This window comes from Cnephaeus nilssonii (assembly GCF_951640355.1).
Source record: "Cnephaeus nilssonii genome assembly, chromosome: 9".
NCBI lineage: Eukaryota > Metazoa > Chordata > Mammalia > Chiroptera > Vespertilionidae > Cnephaeus > Cnephaeus nilssonii.
In genome coordinates this window covers 29,412,156-29,431,950 of record NC_137080.1, presented here as the reverse complement: position 1 = coordinate 29,431,950, position 19,795 = coordinate 29,412,156, and the positions used below count along the sequence as shown (strand labels likewise).

Sequence of the window (19,795 nt, the reverse complement as noted above, 5' to 3'; positions counted from 1 at the left end):
AACTGGGGAAGGACTGAAGGGAGTTTTCATTTTTACTTGACAAATTTTTATACTGTTTGAAAGCTTATTTAGACTATTATTTGTTCACATTAAAAAGACATCTGTGAAAAAGAAATGACCTTTACTTCTCCCTGCATCTTATTTCCTTTTTACTTGTTTATAGAGTCCAACAGAAGAGAAAGAGCCTCTTCCAGTATAAATGCTTATTTTTCATAAAATGAAGACTTCCATAAAAAGGCATTTTAAAATTTTAATTATTTTTTATTGTAATTTATTCTTTATATAATGCCATCAAATGAAATGAGGGGAACAAATACTACAACTTCTAGGAACACCACAGAGAAGTAAAATTATCCTGAATGACAAATACTGGATTGATACAGTCACTACATCTCAGGGGTCAGGACTCAAAGACATGAAAAATGCCACCTTCCCAGTTGCCTGGAGGTCCCAGCCAGTTCGATGTCACCATAAATATCCAGCCACCTTATTCTGATCAACTTTACTACCACAGTGTGACCACAGGTGTCAGATATTAGCAAGAACTTCTCCTGACTCCAGAAGTAGAAGGGAGAAAAAGAGAGGACACATGTCTGGCTTGATATTGGCATGTGATGGGTCTATGTATAGATTGTGACAGCATGAAGCCTTCAGACAGAAAGAAGCCCCATACATTCAGGATGCCTGAAAGTCCTGAAGTCCTGTATGCATTCTCTCTCTCTCTCTCTCTCTCTCTCTCTCTCTCTCTCTCTCTCAATAAATAAATAAATAAGTAAATAAACATGCCATTGGAGAAAACAAAACAAAACAAAGAAGAAATGTCACTAGTCACTAGCAGAAAGGGGAGTTTCTTCTGCACACCAGACATTGTTATTATAGGAACAATAGCTGTGGAGCAAGGCAGGCCCCGTGAACGTCGGGGAGGAGGTTTGCTATGACATCCTACTTCCATCATGCCACATGCTCTCCAGCAGCAACTTCACCAGCACCGGCGCCTCAGCATTAACGGTGGCACCTGATGTAGGGCTGCCCTCCAGAGGCTGTTTCCAGCCTACATGTTTCCCAGAAAGAAGTCTCCATGGAATCACCTATTTTGGTTTGTCTTCTAACAATTTAATTCTTAAGGATTTGATTGACTTGCACATTTTTAGGAACACACCTGTTGTATAAAGCAAAGCATGTAAACCTCTGAGACAGAAACATCCAGAACACCTGTGAATTGTGGGGGGCAGATGACATGATCGCTCAGGGCTTAGAAGCCTGAAGGGTGCTGGGAGGAAAGATGGCAGGATTCCAGAGAGCTTCTGTGGCACCAGTGGACATGGGATTCCTATTTTTAAGTGACATGTTCTGAAAACTGAGTTTCTCCCCTCTCTAAGTATGTCTACTGTGAGACCAAAGCAGACACATAAGTGCCCACACCGGCTCCCACCAGCATCTGTTCCGGGCATAAAACGTTAAGTGAGTCTCTTCAAAAAGCTTGTCTTCTCACCCAGAAAATAAAACGAAAAAGAAACCAAATATAGCCCTTTAGAATGACTCAGACTTCTTTGAGAGAAAAAACAAGACAATTTTAGAAATGTTCATTAGAGGATATTATGTTAGACTGTATTTTTTAAAAATTTAATTGTGGTAAAATACACATAACATAAAATTTACCATCTTGATCATTTTTAATATGCTAAACTGAATTGTGTCCACTTACCTTGTAAACTGCCGACTCTCTTCGTGCACTTCCATTTCTGTGCTTTTAAATTCATTTAGTTCTTTCCGTATTGCTGCCTGAATAGGAGAAAGTGTATATACAGAATTGTTACTTAGGTCACATATTTTCTTGGCATACCCTGTATCAATGAAGCAGGCCTTCTTTTAAGAAATGTCTTGGAGAACTCTAGCCGGTATGGCTTAGTGGATAGAGCGTCAGCCTGCGGACCGCAGGGTCCTGGGTTCCATCAGGTCAAGGGTACGTACCTTGGTTGCAGGCTCCTCCCCGACCCGGGCCCTGGGGCCCTGGTCAGGGTGTGTGCAGGAGGCAACCAATCGATGTGTTTCTCTCACATCAATGTTTCTCTCTTCTACTCTCTCTAAAAGATCAATGGAAAAATATCCTCGGATGAGGATTAACAAAGAACAACAAAAAAAGCAAGCAAGAAAGAAATGTCTTGGGGAAAGGGATTCCTAATTTCTCCTAGGAAACGGTATGCTAGATGCAGTGTCATGCTGCTCGCAAACTAAAACCGGGATAGATTTCTCTCAAGTTTCATCGACAAGGTGGAGGAAGGGGGCCTTTCCTAAACGCATCCTGGGGTCTGATATATGAGTCACCCCCATGACCACAAGGGTAGCGCAGGTCATGAGATCTTCTGAGAAACAATATCATTTCCCTATGTCAGTTCTGCATTTAATACCACACACAGTGACATGGCTCTAGGCAGTTGCCACAAAGCTACTGAGAAGGCAGTTGCTATTTATTCTTTCATATCGAAAGTTAAGATAATTAGAATTGAAAGGTTCAGCACAGCACTTAAAAGCCACTCAAATAAAATATCAAACAGAATGCTGTCACTATTACTATTCAGCGAACACATAATCCATGCCATGTAAATGCTGGGGTTTAAAGAGATGCTTATGTCCTTCAGGCTGAAAAACCAAGATACTCATCAAAATGTTAACATCAGTTATCAATTAATAGTGGCTGGACTGCAGATGGTTTTTGATTTCCACTGTGTGCTTATCTTTATATCCTAACTTTTCTACAAAGAATAGTTTCCTGCCCTAGCTGGTTTGGCTCAGTGGACAAAGCGTTGGCGTGTGGACTGAAGGGTCCCGGGTTCAATTCTGGTCAAGGGCACATGCCCAGGTTGCGGGCTCAATCCCCAGGAAGGGGAGTGCAGGAGGCAGCCAATCAATGATTCTCTCTCTCATTATTGATGTTTCTATCTCTCTCTCCCTCTCCCTTCCTCTCTAAAATAATAATAATAAAAAGAATAGTTTCCTCATGTGAATTTAAAAACACTAATAAAAACAGCTTCATAATCTCTTTGGAAAAAATGGACTCTTCAGCCAAAACAAAGAATGACATTACAAGCCACAGAGAATCACTTCACTGACAGATAAGGAAACCTACTTCGTGGTGGGAAAATGAAGAATATTAGAAGAGGAAAAGGACAGAAGGAAGCCCTGAGGCCTGTCTCTGGCTTTCCCCTACCACGGTCACTCTGCAATATCTAAGTTTTTCTCCCAATGCCCCTTTCACTGTGATACTTAAATCCTATCGTCACAGCTTGCTTTGTCTCCTCAAACATATTCCTCAGCCCCTATAGACTCTATGGGGATCCAGTGGCTGGGAAGTGATTGCAGAGGTATTTTTTTTCTTTAAAAAGCAATTCTTGCTACTGAACTTTAGAAAAGATGAAGTAAGAAGAAAGATATTTGTGGGCCTGAGTCCACTGAGATAAGACAATGAATCTTGCTGCACAAGTGAGATGAACAGTGAGGATACTTTGCTTTAATCACTGTAAAACTTGGTACCTAGAACCAGGAACTGAAATAGTCAAGCTGCTCCATACTAATCACCTAATTGGCATCTATCAAAAAGTCTTCCTTTAAAGAAGGTATTTTAATATGGACAGTGGCATCAAATCATTTAAAATTTCCCCTCTAAATGTTAACGTTTCAGTGGAGGAAGTGGAAAGTAGTCCACTCGGAGTCCGAAGTCATGGGATCTAGTCTTACCTATGCCTTCAATAGCAGTGACCCTTAGCGAGTTACTTTGCTCCAAAACCTGTTTTCTCATCTGGAAAATGGAAATGAGAATTCCTCATAATATTATTAGAATCAATTAAGAGCATATTTGAAAGTGCTTTGTACACTGAAAGTATTCAAGAATATGTCATTATTGTGATACATTTCAAAAAAATGAATTAAATTTTAGTTTGTGATGTGCAAGAAGAAAATGTCACCCAAGGAGCCTTGAAAACAAATAAGGTGAAGTCCTTACTCTCAAAGTAGGTTGTTGGCTTATGGATCTAAGAGTCTGGCCAAAGTCAATGAAAGCATTCCGTGAGAATCAATTGGGATGTGGAATCTACAAAAAGTATTGTATAGTTTATTTTTAATTGGAAATTGTGTGCTATACATCCTTTATATTAGTAAGATTTACAATTCACTTGTGACCATACACATAGACAGCCAATTCAGTATTTATAGACACATCCCACATGCTCAACTGCAATGTGACCTTGCCATTCCCTCTTCAAGAGGTGGTCTCTCTCTCCAGTGGTGGACCTGGGTGAGACCTGTAACTGCTTTGAACAATAGAACACAGTCGAGGTGAGGCTGTGTCAGTCCAGGGGGGCCTAGCATCTTTTGCTTCCTTCTTCTTGCAAGCTAGCTGCCATGTAAAAATGTGCCCACCCTCGGAAAACCACAGTGTGAGAAACCCAAGTTCAAGCAGAGGCGCTGGAGGATGCGATGCCATGTGGATACAGAGAGAGGCCGACCAACAAGGCAAAGACGTGCTGCTAGTGAAGAAGCCAGCTCAGGAGTGGATTCTGGAACCCCAGGCACCACCCTCCTTGATGCCACATGGATCAGAAACAAACCACCAAGTTGAGCCCTTCCTGAATTCCTAACTCACAAAACTGTGGACAAAATAAGATGGTTGTTTCAAGTCACCAAGTTTTGGGATGGTTTGTTACAAAGCAGTTGAACACTATTTCAAGACTTTCATCTCACAGATGTTGAAATGGAGATCAAGTGACTTTGTAGATATCAAATGGGCATTGGGTACTAAGATGGGGCTGATGCAACTGCCTTCTTACTTCAAGTCCTCCACTCTTCCCAGTAAAGAAAGCTTCAGAGCCTAACTCATCCAGATAATTGCCTCAGATCTCCATGTTGTGTGTGCTGGTTTGTAATTAGAAATGAGCCCGTTACAGGCATGAATGTGAGGTGGAATTATAGGAACCGGTTGCTTGAAAAAATATGTCAGCAAGTTGTGATGACAGCCAATTAAAGAAATGCAATACCCATTTTAAAAAATTCACTAAAGAATGACCATAGTTTTATTCCAAGAGTTATTTCCTCTTACTAACCAAAGAGATTTCCTGAGACTGTTTTATGAGAGGGAAAAAAGTTTTTCCCTCCCATAGGTTATGTTAGTGATCCACATGTACAATATTCTTAACTCTCTTTTCTATTCAGAGTTTAGGCCTAATAACTCTTCATGTAAGTGTAAATGGGACTGCTTTTGTTGAAAATATGGAACAGAAAGAAGTAGGTTGATGTAGTGCGACTGGAGTCAGAATGGTGCTGGGTTGGACCAATGGGAAGTAAATGAGCCAAAACTAGGTATTTCTAAGATTGAAACAAAACAAACCTCCAGGAGATAGCAGTGAGACCAAATATGTATTATTATTATTATTATTATATTAGTATTATTTTTAATCCTCACCCAATGATATGTTTTCATTGATTTTTAAAGTGAGAGGAAGAGAGAGAAAGAGAGAAAAAAACACATTAATGTAAGAGAGAAACATTGACCGGTTGCCTCACACACGTACCCTGACCGGGGATGGAACCTGCAACCCAGATATGTGCCCTGACTGGGAACTGAACCTGCAAGCATTTGGAGCATGGGACGATGCTCCAATTCACTGAGCCACCTGGCCAGGGCCAAATATGCAGTATTTTTCATACCATGAGAATTGTGTGTTTTTTCTGAGACTTAGTTGAAAGAATTTCATTAATAGTACTAAATATCCTATCTAATAAAAAAGAAACATGCAAATTGACCGTACCTCCGCTACACCCACAAGCCACGCCCACCAGCCAATCAGGAGCGAGTATGCAAATTAACCCAACCAAGATGGCTACAGTCACAGAGCGAGCAGGAGGGTTGGGTTTCCCCAACAATGGAGGAAGCCAAGCTTCCCGCCTGCTCTGGCCAGCCCTGGCCTCCGCTCAAGGCTACAAAGTTTCAATTATAGAAGATAAATAAATCCCAGTTACCAGGGCCTCTGCTTGGGTCGCCGGGGGCGTGGCCGGCCTGCAAACCATCACAGGCCCCTCGCCCAGGCTGCACCATGCCCCAAGGGAACCCCCAACCTGATCCAGGGCAAACCAGCCAGCCCCCACCCATGCACCAGGCCTCTATCCTATCTAATAAAAGAGTGATATGCAAATTGACTGTCACTCCAACACACAAGATGGCTGCCCCCATGTGGTCAAAGATGGCTACCCCCATGTGGACACAAGATGGCCACCATAAGATGGCCAGCAGGGGAGGGCAGTTGGGGAGGGACCAGGTCTGCAAGGGAGGACAGTTGGGGGCGATCAAGCCTGCAGGGGAGGGCAGTTAGGGGTGACCAGGCTGGCAGAGGAAGGAAGTTGGGGGCGACCGGGCCTGCAGGGAAGGGCAGTTGTGGGGGACCAGGCCTGCAGGGGAGGGCAGTTAGGGGCAATCAGGCTGGCAGGGGAGCAGTTAAGCATCAATCAGGCTGGCAGGGGAGTGGTTAGAGGGTGATCAGGCTGGCAGGCAGAAGCAGTTAGGGGCAATCAGGAAGGCAGGCAGGCGAGCAGTTGGGAGCCAGCAGTCCTGGATTGTGAGAGGGATCCCAGATTGGAGAGGGTGCAGGCTGGGCTGAGGGACACACACCCCTGTGCACGAATTTCATGCACCGGGCCTCTAGTATCACATAAGTGGCTTAACCTTTTGCACTCGGATGTCGAGTGTGACTCGACACGGTTAGCATTAGAATAAAGGAATCGAGAAAAAAGCAAGCAGTGCAAAGGGTTAAATAATGAAAGGCAAAAAATTATTGGGACACTTGGTAATATCAAGCCTCCTTAGATGGCTGAGTGGGGATAAGTGAGTATTGGCGCTTTTAGAAAAGCAATAAAATCATAAATCAATGAAATCATAACTAAATACACTTGAGTTCTTGCCTTGTCTGCAGGTGTCAACCTGGCCCAGGGCTTGTCTGCCCTGCGATCGTAGTCGGGAGAATCGGTGACTTCTACATACTCGTTAAACCGCAGGATCCTTCGAGCTTGCAGCTCTGCCACTGTAGGTCTCAGGCTGAGCTGCAGGAGGACAAGGACAAAGGACGAGTTCAGTAAACCATTTACAGCCTCATGGTTTTCTATTGAGAACTTCGAAGTTCTGGTCAAATAAGGTCACTTTCACATATAAAAAAAAATAGAAGAAAGAAAAGGCAGCAGCATCTTGGGAATTTCTAATAAGAACTAGAAAGCAGTGTGCCCTAATTTTGAGACTATAAAAATCATCCTTTTTAGATAGGTCACAATCTTTGGCAACTGTGTGCATTACGCTGTTTTCTCTTCCTTGCCTGGTATTGTGATAAAGGTGCCTGTCATCCCTGACACAGGGAACATGAAGCCACAGGCACAATAAAAATCCAGACACAGGATGTGCATTGAATTATGTATCAAGGAGAAAGCCCTGCAACTTTTAGAAATGACAATAAAAAGCTTGGTTCCTGCCCTAACTGGTTTGGCTCAGTGGACAGAGCGTTGGCCTGCAGACTGAAGAGTCCCGGGTTCGATTCCGGTCAAGGGCACATGCCCGGGTTGCGTGCTCGATCCCCAGTAGGGGTTGTGCAAGAGGCAGCCAATCAATGATTCTCTTTCATCATTGATGTTTCTATCTCTCTCTACCTCTCCCTTCCTCTCTGAGATCAATAAAAATATATTTTAAAAAAAAGCTTGGTTCCTATTTTTATTAAACCTGTACATTCAGAAATGCACCAAGTTATGACAAAGAAATGGTCCAGTGAAGGGTGTGTCCATGGCCTTCTTCCACGAAAGGCTAGGGACCCAGGCCTATGCTTGACATTTACTCTTGGCCACAAAAGCTGACATGTAGGAGGGGGGCCTTCTGGAGAACTGCACTTCAGTGGGGCCCTAACTACTTCAAATCAGCGGCAACCTTCAAGACACAGCTAATAACGTGGATTCCTCCTGTGGTCTTGGTCAAATTGGAATTTGTAGTTATATTTACTAGTAATCTACCCAGACCTGTGGTATTTGCTGTCCTCTCTCGGCTCTTTCTCAAGCTCGAGAATAAAGCAGAGATGGTTCTGAGACTAAAGAAACATGGTCCCCTGGTCGACAGGCATCACCTACTCTCTGCTACTGAGGTTCCTGCTTCTGTGGCCTTTCTCAGTGGGAGGTGTCCTAGTATTGTCACACAGGTAGACCCAGGCTTCTGTTTTACTCATACGGTCCATATTCAGCATCTTTTCTCTCCATATATGTACCCTGTATTAGCCAGACTTTCCACAGTCTAAGTAGTCCTCTGTGGAAGCGTTCCTTATTTACATAGGCTCAATGTTTGGAAAAAGTAAGCACAATCTCAAAAAAATGTTTTTGTGGTTAAAAACATCCCCGTTTTGGGGCCGTGGTTTTCTTTTGAGTAAAACCAGAGGTTGGACTCAGTCAGTGCTCTAACCTTCAAGACATTCAAAGACTCTTAGAAGGCCTGGGACTACACTTGAGCTGGGACAGGAATGAAGACCTGGTGGGCAGAGGACAAAGGAAGGAATAATCTAAGCAGTTCAGTTACTGTCTAATCTCTATTGTTAGATTCTCACTGCCTTTCCAGGACAGGTGGGGTTGAGGAGGTAGAGAAAGCCTTGCCTCTGGGGACTGCCAAAAGGCAAGTGACCAAGGGCCACACAGGTCAGAAATTCTCCATCCAGTCTTAAAAAATATGTTTTTATTGATTTCAGAGAGAGTAAGGGAGAGGGGAGGAGAGATAGAAACATTAATGATGAAAGAGAATCATTGATTGGCTGCCTCCTGCACACCCCCTACCGGGGATCAAGCTCCCAACCCAGGCATGTGCCCTGATTGGGAATCTAACCATGGTTCATAGGTTGACGTTCAACCACTGAGCCACACCTGCCAGGCTCCAACCAGTCTTGCCCTTCAGGACGGTGCCAGTGACAAAGTCATTATTAGTGGTATGAACTGTCCTGTACCTATGGCAGGGAGCTCTGTATAGAGGAGGCAAGTGGGGACAGGAGTTAAGGGCAGGCTCTGCTGCCTCCTGGAAGAGCCCAACTGGATTGAGAAGATTATATGCATGTCAGGGGTGAGTGTGGAGCTATGAGGAAGGGCTACTTCTTATCTAAAGCTGGAACTTAACAGCCACTGAGTGCCAGAAGACACAGCTCTAAAAATTCAGTTTACAGAGTCTTTCTCAGCTTGATCATTGTTTAACAATTAGTGTCTTTGAGGAAAAAAAGAGAGATCAATAATAAAGGATCTTCTCCCCTAAAAATCAAAACCAAAACCTCTCAAAGTACAGTCTCTACTTTTCCATGGGAATGGATTATTTCTTCTATCTGTCACGGACTCCCCAGCCAGCCCAGATAAATGTGGGCAGATCACACACTTCACTGCAGATGTCATGCTTCACTCATCCTGCCTTGTCCAGGGGTGCAAGGTATACCTGAACCATTGCCGGACAAAGATGTACAATGAAATGTACGTGCTGATAGTCCTTAATTTTTCCAAATACTGTTATTATTTTAACACAGAAAAAAGTGATAGCTCTGGCATCAAGTTTATATTTTCATAAATGGTGGAAACAATTGTCTGAGGTAAGCTGTTTGTCAATTTGGGTAGCACTACAGTAGGCAGCCTGGATGATCAAGTTCCCTTAAAAATTTAGTCACCCAGCTCAGATACGGAATAGTGGCAAATCTTCAGTAGCAACAAAATATTTAATAGTTCCAAGACTACATGGAAAGTGTGAGCATTTTTAAAAACTAAACATTGAAATGTTAATAATGGTTATCTTTAAATGGAAGAAGTCTATATGACTTTTTTCTTTTATTACTTTTTGCATTTAAAACATTTCTTACACCGATTACATGTTATTTTCATAATCACCTAATGCACTTTAAAAGTTTTGATTAACATCAAAATTAACATATGCAATTACAAATATAAAGATAATTTATACTGTATTCATTACATAGATTTAATGTCTATGATCAGTTAGTAGACTAACAGGAATAATTAACCCTAAATATCAGATTTACATGTGGAGAGCTGATTTGCATTTAAAAAAGGAACTATATCTCAGAACACACACTATCATTAACAGTTGTAGTTTCATCACCTTTCTGCTGAGTCTGCGTTTAAGTTCCATTTTTGCTTCTTGTTCTTCCTCTTCATTCTTTTCTGCTTATTAATGGAAGAGAAGACATGAAGACTTGGTTATTATAAGTGATTTTATAATCAGAAAAGTAGATCAGGCCACAATTATTTGACTTAACAGATATTGATCAAACATTCCAACATCTTTAAAAAGTTGTCAAAATACTTTGCAGAAAGATCAACCATTAAATTATATATATAATTATATTGCTTTATATATGTATACTAGTACATACATGCATACATATAATATTTTTTTCCTTATATGACTGGCCTATTTACTAATTGTAAACCTTTTTTGCTTCCAGACTTCCTATTATACTCTGAAAAACAACAACAACAACAAAAAACCCACAAGAGTTCCCTTAATCTGGTGAAAGCCTTTCATTGCTAATCATCTCATGGGCTTACAAGCACAGATGATCAGAATTCAGGGAAAAATTTATTTCTGGATCTGGCCTCCATGTGAAAATCCGAGACATATCAAAATAACAAATTAGAACCATCTGATGCATGTCTGAGTTGCTGATTTCCATTCAAATCCAACCAAAATAGTTGATCTGTCTGTTTTGGTTTCCATAGAAGCAGAATGTAAGCATTTCCTTGGACTTTGCTTTTGAACCAGAATGTTCTGAATGGTGTTATGGTGTACTGTTGGTGGAGATGATTTATTTTCTCATGACTTTGACTTTCCAACGTCTCCTCTTCCTCTAGTACTTTACCAAGTAGTACAATTTAATGGCCAACCTAAATGAATGCTGTCCAACAGATGGGATTAAGAGAAAAATGTCCAGAACTTTAAAGAAATAAACATCCTTTCAGGTTTTAATGGTTGCTTATTTGATGAATTTCTCTCCATAGCTTCCTGTAGCTCATCATTTGTTCAATAAATGAGCACAGATTTTGCTTACTGGGTATTAATACTTACAAAATATTATCTTTTAGAAAGTTCTGTTATGAATTCTACTGAAGGAAAAATCACACTATAAAAGCTCAGCTAAAATGGTGACAAGTCTCCTCTTTGAAAAAATAATTATATTTTTAAATTCAAATAGACTTACCACTAAGATTATTTTTGTCATTAATAAAATATTAGCATTCAATATTTGCAACATTTGAATTGTTAGTTGAACATGCTAAATCTCTATTAATTTTCCTTATTTTGACAGGAAAAAGTTTCTACAGGCTTCTGAAACAATAATTTTAATTGATAAGAAAGATTAGTATGCCTTTCAGACAGAGTGAACATAAACTGAAATCACCCTGCAGAATAGGAAACAACTAGTTACTGGTAGTATATTTCTATCGAGTGTCAAACAAATTTGGTTATAATTCAGATTTCTTCCCATGAAGTTACTGTAGGTAGCCTTAAAATACATCCTTAGGGTCAAATAATTACCTTTTGTGAGCTGTATAAGGCATATGGATTGTATAACCCAAACACCAAACTTACAGCTCATGCTATTCAAACTAGGGTTTTACAAGATTAGGCCTCCGATGATATTATTAGTAAAAAGAAAAATATAACCCTTAAACATTTTAGTCAATTCTTCCTATACAGTGATTATGCTATGTTTTTAAAGGTACTTTTCAAAGATAAAAAATTGGGTATCTAATACAATTCAAAACTAATGCTCCAATTATCATGAAATACACAAAATGTCCTATCTTTGAAGGGAATATTAGATAATTTTGCCTTATTAAATAGGCACATTGTATATCTATGTGGCAGCCAGTTAAGTTAAAAAAAAGAAGAAGAAGAAGAAGAAGAAGGGCCAACTGCAGTTAGGGGAGTTAAATAAACATGATTTTACCATTTGGATAGTCTTTGTTTAACATCAGGAGCTGGCTTTCTTACAGTCCCCATATTTGAAATTAATGCTTCTAATGAAGTTAAAGGAAGAGGGTTTTAGAGGTGAATCTTATTAAAATAGTCACTGTAAAAATCTCTTACGAAGAGTCAAGATTAAATCTTAAACTTCGTTTTAAAAAATGTACTGAGGGTTTTTTTTTAATGTTCCCTCCTTTCCTTTTAGATTTATTAGAGGGTAATTATAAAATAAAATATGAACCTTTCTGGTCATTTGAAACAGACTGGAGGAATATTCATGAAGGAAGTGATGTGGCTCATTGACAAATCTTGCCCTCAGTAACTCTCATCAGAGCAGAGAGGGGTGGATATTTCAGAATAGCCACAGGAAGTATTTGCCATAAACACACAAGCAATACAGGAGGTTTGGGGGGTGGGGAGGGGGTGCACTACAGGAAAGCTGCCTAGTTAGGGAGTGCTGCCCGGAGCGTTTTGTGGAGGAACTGAAAGAACAAAGAGAAACACGGAAATACCAGCGACTGGAGTATTATATTCTTGAGTCATCAATTCAGATAATATGGGATTTTAAAAAGCCAAACATGTTTGTGGGTTTGTTTCTCTTTTTATTGTTTTACGTGTTTCTGAATGGGTGTTTTTAGCAAATGGAAGTACATTTATAAATAAACTTGAAATGCATCCCCCCTCCCCACAAAAGAGATGGATCAATAGATGGGCAGATATGTGATAAAGCAAGATGTGATAAAGTAGATATCAATGGTAGAATATAGATGGCAGACATATAGCTATTTACAATTCTTTCAACTTTTCTGTATGATTAAAAAATTTCATAGAAAAGGTACATGCAGAACTCAATGGCCTAGTACATTTTTTTCCCCTACAGAAGACATAGCTGGAATAACGGTCACAGCTAAATAGTATGTGGACTTTTATCTTTTATCCCTGCCCTGAAAAAGGTGTGCCATATATATCACTTTTCCTGCTGAGCAAAAGTTGACCTTTTAAGCACCAAAACGTGCTTTCTATTTTAACAGTTTTAAGGAACTGGTTCTAAAATGTACAACTAAATATAGCTTTATATGTATTTTTAAATGCTAGATGCACTAAAATGGGAAAGAAATAAAACAGGTTGTGATACTGGGAATGAAACGGAGAAATAAAATTTGTCCTGTGTTCCAAACAGAGCTATCAGCATTGTCATCTGGTTCAGGTTTAGTGATGGACTCGGATTTGAGAACTGCGGAATGTTTTATTCCGTGAATTCATTCTCTAATTTGTCAAGAAAAAATAGTGACCTAGTTAATAAATGTCCTTAAGAACCACACCATGTCACACATAGACTTTTCTCCAAATAGACAATCATACTGCTCTTGACCAAACGCTGGAGATGAAAGATATAAACAAACAAGAGCCATCTAAGTGGAAGAACCGAGAAGCAAGCAGGGGCGGAATAACGTGTCATATGTATGCTCTGGATGATGTCCGCCAGTTCTCTTTTCTGCTTCCCTTGGCCATACAATATTATGTCAGGAGACCACCGGCCAGTTATCTGCCTCCCCAGACTGCAAATGTGTCTTTTGTTTCCAGAAAAAGCATGCTTAAACAAACCGAAAAGGAAGTAAATAAGGGCTGAAGTCAAGCCTGAAGTTGACTTTGGCATTTCACTCTTTCCCGAACCTCCAGGAAAATGGGGGATAAAAGCCAACACAGCACTTAAGATCGATGTGCGATAAATTTCCAGATCTATCCCACCGTTCCTCAAACAACCAAACACCAATGTGGTTTGGCACTATTTATCTCACAGGAGCAGGAACAAATTACCCAGAGTTCGCTCTTCCTTTTTTTCTAGGTATTGCATCAGGCGTCCAATAAGAAATAATCTGTGTGTTAGGAGCTCATGATCTGCATTTGAGCTTACCTAAAAGTTAATTCAAATATTTTCAGGGAACCTGTTATCAAAAGCCATGGGTCTTTTTGGTTTGGTTTTGTTGTCAAAATTAGATGTTGCTGCCATCCTATTTTAGAAAGCTAAGACCTACCAATTTTTTTTTCTTTTCTAGCCATAACTTTTCCCCTCTCCAAACTGGCTCTTGTATACATTGATGGTTGCTTAAGTCCTTTCTTGAGTTCTATCCCAGTTATACTCACAATGAGCCAGAAAAAAAAAAAAAAAAAGAAAGAAAACCATTCCAAGGGAAAAAATCCCTGGCGATTCCTCTCCGTTTTCGGTCCTCGTTGAACTGTCTTAGTATAACTGTGCTATTAAAACCCTACTTTCCCTCAGAAAAGAAAACGATTCAGGTTGGAGAATGGGGATGATCCAGGTAGGCCAACTTGACCCTAAAAGCCTCGGTAAAAACATTCAGCGCATGCCAGTGGCTCTTTACTACTGTAGTACTATCTGGAGCTCGGCCCATCCCTGCTTTTTGATATTTCATACAACAAAAAAGCTCTTTTGAAACTGGGTTAATGACATATAAAACGGCAGTGGCTGAATTTAAAAATATCCATTACTTAACTCACTGTAGTTAGTAACCACATTAATACACTGTGTAGCACGACAAACTGCTTCCATTAGTCTTATAGCTTTAACATATGAGCTGTAATAATTTAAATACGACTGGATTGGTGAGTGAAAAGTCAAGTCAAAGAAAATAGAGGGAAAAAAATTGGAAAATGAATGGAAAACTCGGTAAGTGCTGAGAAATTATAAATAACTCAAGAGGGAAACAGAGTTATCATAACAAAGGAAAATGAAATGGATTGAAATGAAATAGATTGAAAAATTGCTTTGACCATGAGTCTGTTTTAAATCGAGTCATTTATTAAACCTGGCAACAAATTGTATTATTAAGAATAATATAGGAATGTTTGATTCATTTCCTTGTGGATTTTCTGGCCTTTTCTTTGACATGTACATATTTGCAAGTAGACTAGAGCATTTTCTTTTATTTAATAGTTAGGTGAAAGAATACATGGAATATATTTCATCTTAAAAACAACTGTCACAACCGTGACTCTGGTCTGGGGGATATCAGGCTCAAAGCCATAAAATGAAATACAAATGTCAAGAAATTATTTTTTAAATTATATACACGATGACACATAAATGTGATATGAATGGGCCATTGCAACCTTTTATGAATAAATATACTATGGTTTCCTATTGATAAACGAATCATCTCTAGAGGGAGCTTGTTAATGGTTAGACAAGGAATCACTGTACAGTGCAGGATACTCACGTTTTAGGATGTTTCTTTGCTCTAATTCTTCAGTTGTGGGCCTCTGGCTCAGTCTCCTACGAGACAAAAAAGATATACTGCAGGTTACAAACAAGGCCCCCTTAGTGGGAGACAAAATAAGACAACAAACAAAGCTATGCTTTTTCATGTTTTGAGAAACAAATTAATTTTTAAACCTACAAAAGTGTCCTTTCTGTTAGTTTGGAGACTAGAGATTGTGGCTGCGACTGCTAACTAACCCGCATTACTTGTTCTCTCTCTTCCTTTCAGAAACAGAACTCCTTAAGCTTTAACCATAACCCCATATTCCCCCATCTCCCCCAGCTACAGCTTTCTGTCACCCGAGCAGCACCGTGTGGCTATATGACCAAGTTGTTGCAATGGGATGTGAGCAGAAATGGTGTTTGGAATTTCTACTTTTTTCCCTTCTCTGCCTTTCCTTCTTCCACTTAAATATGGTCAGTGAGTCACTGGGATCCTGGAGATGGAATGAATACCCATGGGGAAGGAAGAGCAACAGGACAGAAGGAACCTGGGTACCTGGCTGACTGCAAGGAGCAATGTTCCCAGCTGTGATGGACAGCCCACCTACCCCTGGACTGTTACGAGAAAAAGAAATAAACATGTGGAAATGTTTGGACCACTGCAAAATTCGGTCTCTGTTACAGCAGCTTAGCCTTTTCCCTAATTCATACACAGGCATTCGGATCTAAAAAAGGCTGCCGCCTGAGAGAGCATATCAACTCGGGAGATGATCAATCTACACTTCATAGTGTTTTAAGTGAAATACTGCTTTTGTGACCTCAATGAATTGCAAATATATATCCTAGTCGTTCTCTTGAGATACCTAGGCCCTTCCCATTTGCCTTCTAGACAAGCCAGGCTCACTTGTGATTAGGAGCTCACTCGTTGTACACAAGAGCTGAATGTCCTGTGAACCCTTTTGAACTTTGTTCTGGGTCTTGTTTACGTTATTAATTTGTTGTTAATCACAGACAAAAACTTCCTCTGGATGTAGGCTGAGTGTGTGCAGATTAATATCCGTGAAAGGTAAATTTTAATATAGATACTATCAATTCTAAGTTTTTATGGCTGGGATAGAAATTATTAAAATCAATTTTAAATATATAATTGAAATTTTTGTTCAAGTTTAATCTCCATCAGAGCTCCCTTGAAATTAACTTAATTGTGAGCTCACAAAAAACCCAGTGACCATCTATGCCAGCCTGAAGCTGTGCCATCATGTACCCATGTATCCTTTGCGACAAATCCCTACTATGTCATTCCCCAAACACATCATCCTTCCTTTGTTTATGGAGTTTCCTCCCTTTTCTTTTTCTTTTTTTTAAAAAAATATATATAGCTTTTATTGATTTTTTTTTACGGAGAGGAAGGGAGAGGGATAGAGAGTTAGAAACATCGATCAGTTGTCTCCTGCACACCCCCTTCTGGGGATGTGCCCACAACCAAGGTACATGCCCTTGACAGGAATCGAATCTGGGACCCTTCAGTTTGCAGGCCGACGCTCTATCCACTAAGCCAAACCAGTCAGGGCTCCTCCCTTTTCTTCTTCTCCAACTACTGATATCTTATAAATGATTAATACAGTACCTTGAAGGTGGGTGCCCGGATTCTCCTGACAGGGCGAACTAAAGGTTCCTGGTTCTTTGCCTCTAAGCACCACTTAGGATCCTGCTCTGGTCTCACAGACCATCCCCTTCCCCCGGCTAATGCACCCTGTGGTGTATGCAGGGTGGGAGAAGTTATTAAACTGCTAATAACAATGAGAGCGTCAGCACTCATTTCTATTAAAACTGCCAGTTCAATGGGCTTCCTTTGTCACTAGTGGCAAAAATTAAAAATCACCAGGAGCTGGATGCAGGAAGAGAAGTCAGATGACCTTTTATTTGAAGTTAAAGGAGGGAACTTCCAACATCGGGGCCATGGGTACCTGGCCTGGATGGAGCTGACCGTTGCAGCTAACTACTATTTCCACAGTCTCATAGCCCAGGACAGAGCCGCCTGGAAATCCCAGGAACGCTGGTGAGTCTGTGGACGAGTATGCCTCCTGTTTTGATGAATAACGCTGCAGTGGAACACTCATGTGTTTATGTATTGTTTATGGCTGCTCTTGCTGAGCAGCTGCAACAGAGACCTTCTGGCCAGCAAAGCCTACACTATTTACGAACTGGTCCTTTATAGAAAAAGTCTGTCAACAATTGGGTCAGGCTTTGGCAACCTCAAAGCCACTCACAGGCCGGACCGAAGCACAGGTTCTTTGAATGCTTCACCATCCAGGACCAACTTTAGAAGACCAGGTAGGCCAGCTGTGCCCTTATACAAGCCATTCACAATGACCTCAGCTTGGAAACCACAGGACGGGGAAAGTATGTGTTCGTTGGTGCTGTATTAAAATTGCAGCCATTACCTGACTAGCTTGGTTCCAATTTGCTGTCGGATTTCCTGCCTCTCTTCTTCAGATGTCCGCTGCAAGATGTTCTTGTCCTCTAATTCTTTTTTGGACGGTCTGTTGCCCAGTTTGATAGCAAGAGTATCCCTTCGTCGGATTTTACTTGCCAAAGCACCTGAGGATTAGAAAAGGCAGAAATGCAGCAAAGGAGCCTTTTAGCCGGCGCCACTCAGGTTACAGGGGGCATGGACTTCAAACTGAGTCCAGACCACATTCTGTGTCCACATGCAGGAGGGGAATTTTAATTAGCCTTGGGGCGGGGAGGGAGGGGGCCTTTTTAGTTGGATGTAGTTCATGTTGAAAAACTGGAGAACTATTTTTAAAAATGTTCAGAAAAATGTTGGGGCACCATGAAAGACTTGGAAGTATCACCTCATCATTTGGAAAGTGGTATTTGAAGTTTATTTTGCTGAGATGGCAAATCATGGAAACTACTGATTGCATAATGCCTTCTCTTTCTCAAGTATAAAAACGTAGCCCCTTTAGTAGACTGTACAGGAAATCCTTGTCTCCCCTCTTCCTCCACTCAGAAACCACTCTGGCAAAAGTCTACGTTTATACTAAAGTTTTAATCCTAAATTACCCCAGAGATCCCTGACAGCTCCACCGAGGATAGTTAATACCAGATCGCTGATAATGTTTGTTGTTGTTCAGTACAAATGGAAAGAAATTTGACAAACTGATGTTTAATCATTAACATGCTAATAACTTTCCATAATCTATACATTTAACTCAGGAATCCCTCCTAAGCCATCCTGCCTAGAAAAATTTTAAAAATAGCACTTTCCAGTTCCCTCATTTACACATAAATGGTTGGCTTTCTCTACTTTACTAGCGTTCCTTCCTAGAAGGCAGACAGCCTTACCGTGGAGGAGTGATTGTTTTTAATTCTTAAGAGGTATGTGTCATTTTTGACTCATTTCTCCCTCCCTTCTCCTTGAACTGCAGCATAAAAAAATAAGTGAAATCCTCAAACATTTCCCATGAGTAATCCAGGGAATCCTGCATTGATGCTCTTTATTTAAGAAAGGTCCCAGTTAAGGGCTGACTTTGATCATCCTGAGAACCGCCTCCATCCTCAGAAAGCTTTGACTCTTGGGACAAATACGAATGTGTGTATCTACGCCCCACCGCCCACCCCGCATGGAATCCTCTTTAGGAAAGGCCTTTCATCAGAAGCTACACCTCGGGATATACACAGTTCTAATCTGAGAAAGGAATATGAGGGGAAAGAGAACATCAGATGTTTGCTTCTTGGTGAGGCTTCCGTTCTTTATAAAACGCCGCTGCTTCTGCCCACCACCCTCCTCCCTCCCTACCTCTTGAGAAAAAAGGCTTACTGTCTCCACTGCCGTCCTCATCTTCATCCTCTTCATCGTCATCGTCAGTGTACAAGATAGGCCCATCAGAGTCGGAGTCAGTGGCCCGGTACTCCCTTTGGCCTTCATCCTCCGGGGCACTGAAGGACTCTGAAGATTCTCCCATCAGCCCAGGAGCCAGTAGGTGAGATGCTGCCTTTCCCAGCTCATCTTTGGTTGTGAAACTGTCAAAGGCACAGAAACACAGGGGTGGTGTAAAGCTCAGAGCAAACCTCGGGGACACCGCCAACACCATGAGAGGGGGTGCTTGTTGTGTGAGCATCCTTCAGGCTGGCGCAGGAAAAAGCAGGTACAGGCCAGCAATTGAAATGCAAGACCAGGATGCATTACTTAATCCTCAAAGTTTTAGATTCGTCATCTGTGAAATGAAAAGGATAGACCAGCTGGTGTCTGATATAGTTAGTACATGAATATGGTAAAACTATATTTTGCAAATTAATTTTTCCCATAGCAATGGGGGTTCCGTGGAAAGAACAATGGTCCAGGAGCTCCAGAATACCTGACTTAGTACTTTTTCTCTCTGTGCTTAGCTTCTTCATTTGTAAACTTGCCTGTCTTAAGACTATATTAACAACATAAGGTGGAATGTGCGGAAGTTAAGTTGACTTTTTAGAAGAAATTTTTGTCTAAGGATGTAATCTTTTTTTATTATTGAGCTTGGTAAGACTTTCTGGTTTAAAGTGCA

The 19,795-nt window shown here is 40.8% G+C and overlaps 1 protein-coding gene across 7 annotated transcripts in view; it reads right to left on the bottom strand.

Annotated features, from left to right (window-relative positions):
• The window catches only part of PHACTR2 (phosphatase and actin regulator 2), a 220,779-nt gene that overhangs the window by 12,046 nt on the left and 188,938 nt on the right, over positions 1 to 19,795 (bottom strand). For 4 of the 7 annotated variants that reach the window (XM_079780934.1, XM_079780938.1, XM_079780936.1 and 1 more), the window contains 6 exons: positions 19,072 to 19,274; positions 17,690 to 17,846; positions 15,262 to 15,317; positions 10,154 to 10,215; positions 6,949 to 7,086; positions 1,706 to 1,782 (listed from right to left, as the gene is read on the bottom strand). In XM_079780934.1, the coding sequence (XP_079637060.1) occupies positions 1,706 to 1,782; positions 6,949 to 7,086; positions 10,154 to 10,215; positions 15,262 to 15,317; positions 17,690 to 17,846; positions 19,072 to 19,274 (693 nt within the window). Of the gene's footprint in view, positions 1 to 1,705; positions 1,783 to 6,948; positions 7,087 to 10,153; positions 10,219 to 15,261; positions 15,318 to 17,689; positions 17,847 to 19,071; positions 19,275 to 19,795 lie in introns of all 7 variants that reach the window. The other 3 variants (XM_079780933.1, XM_079780937.1, XM_079780935.1) reach the window with 1 other exon arrangement.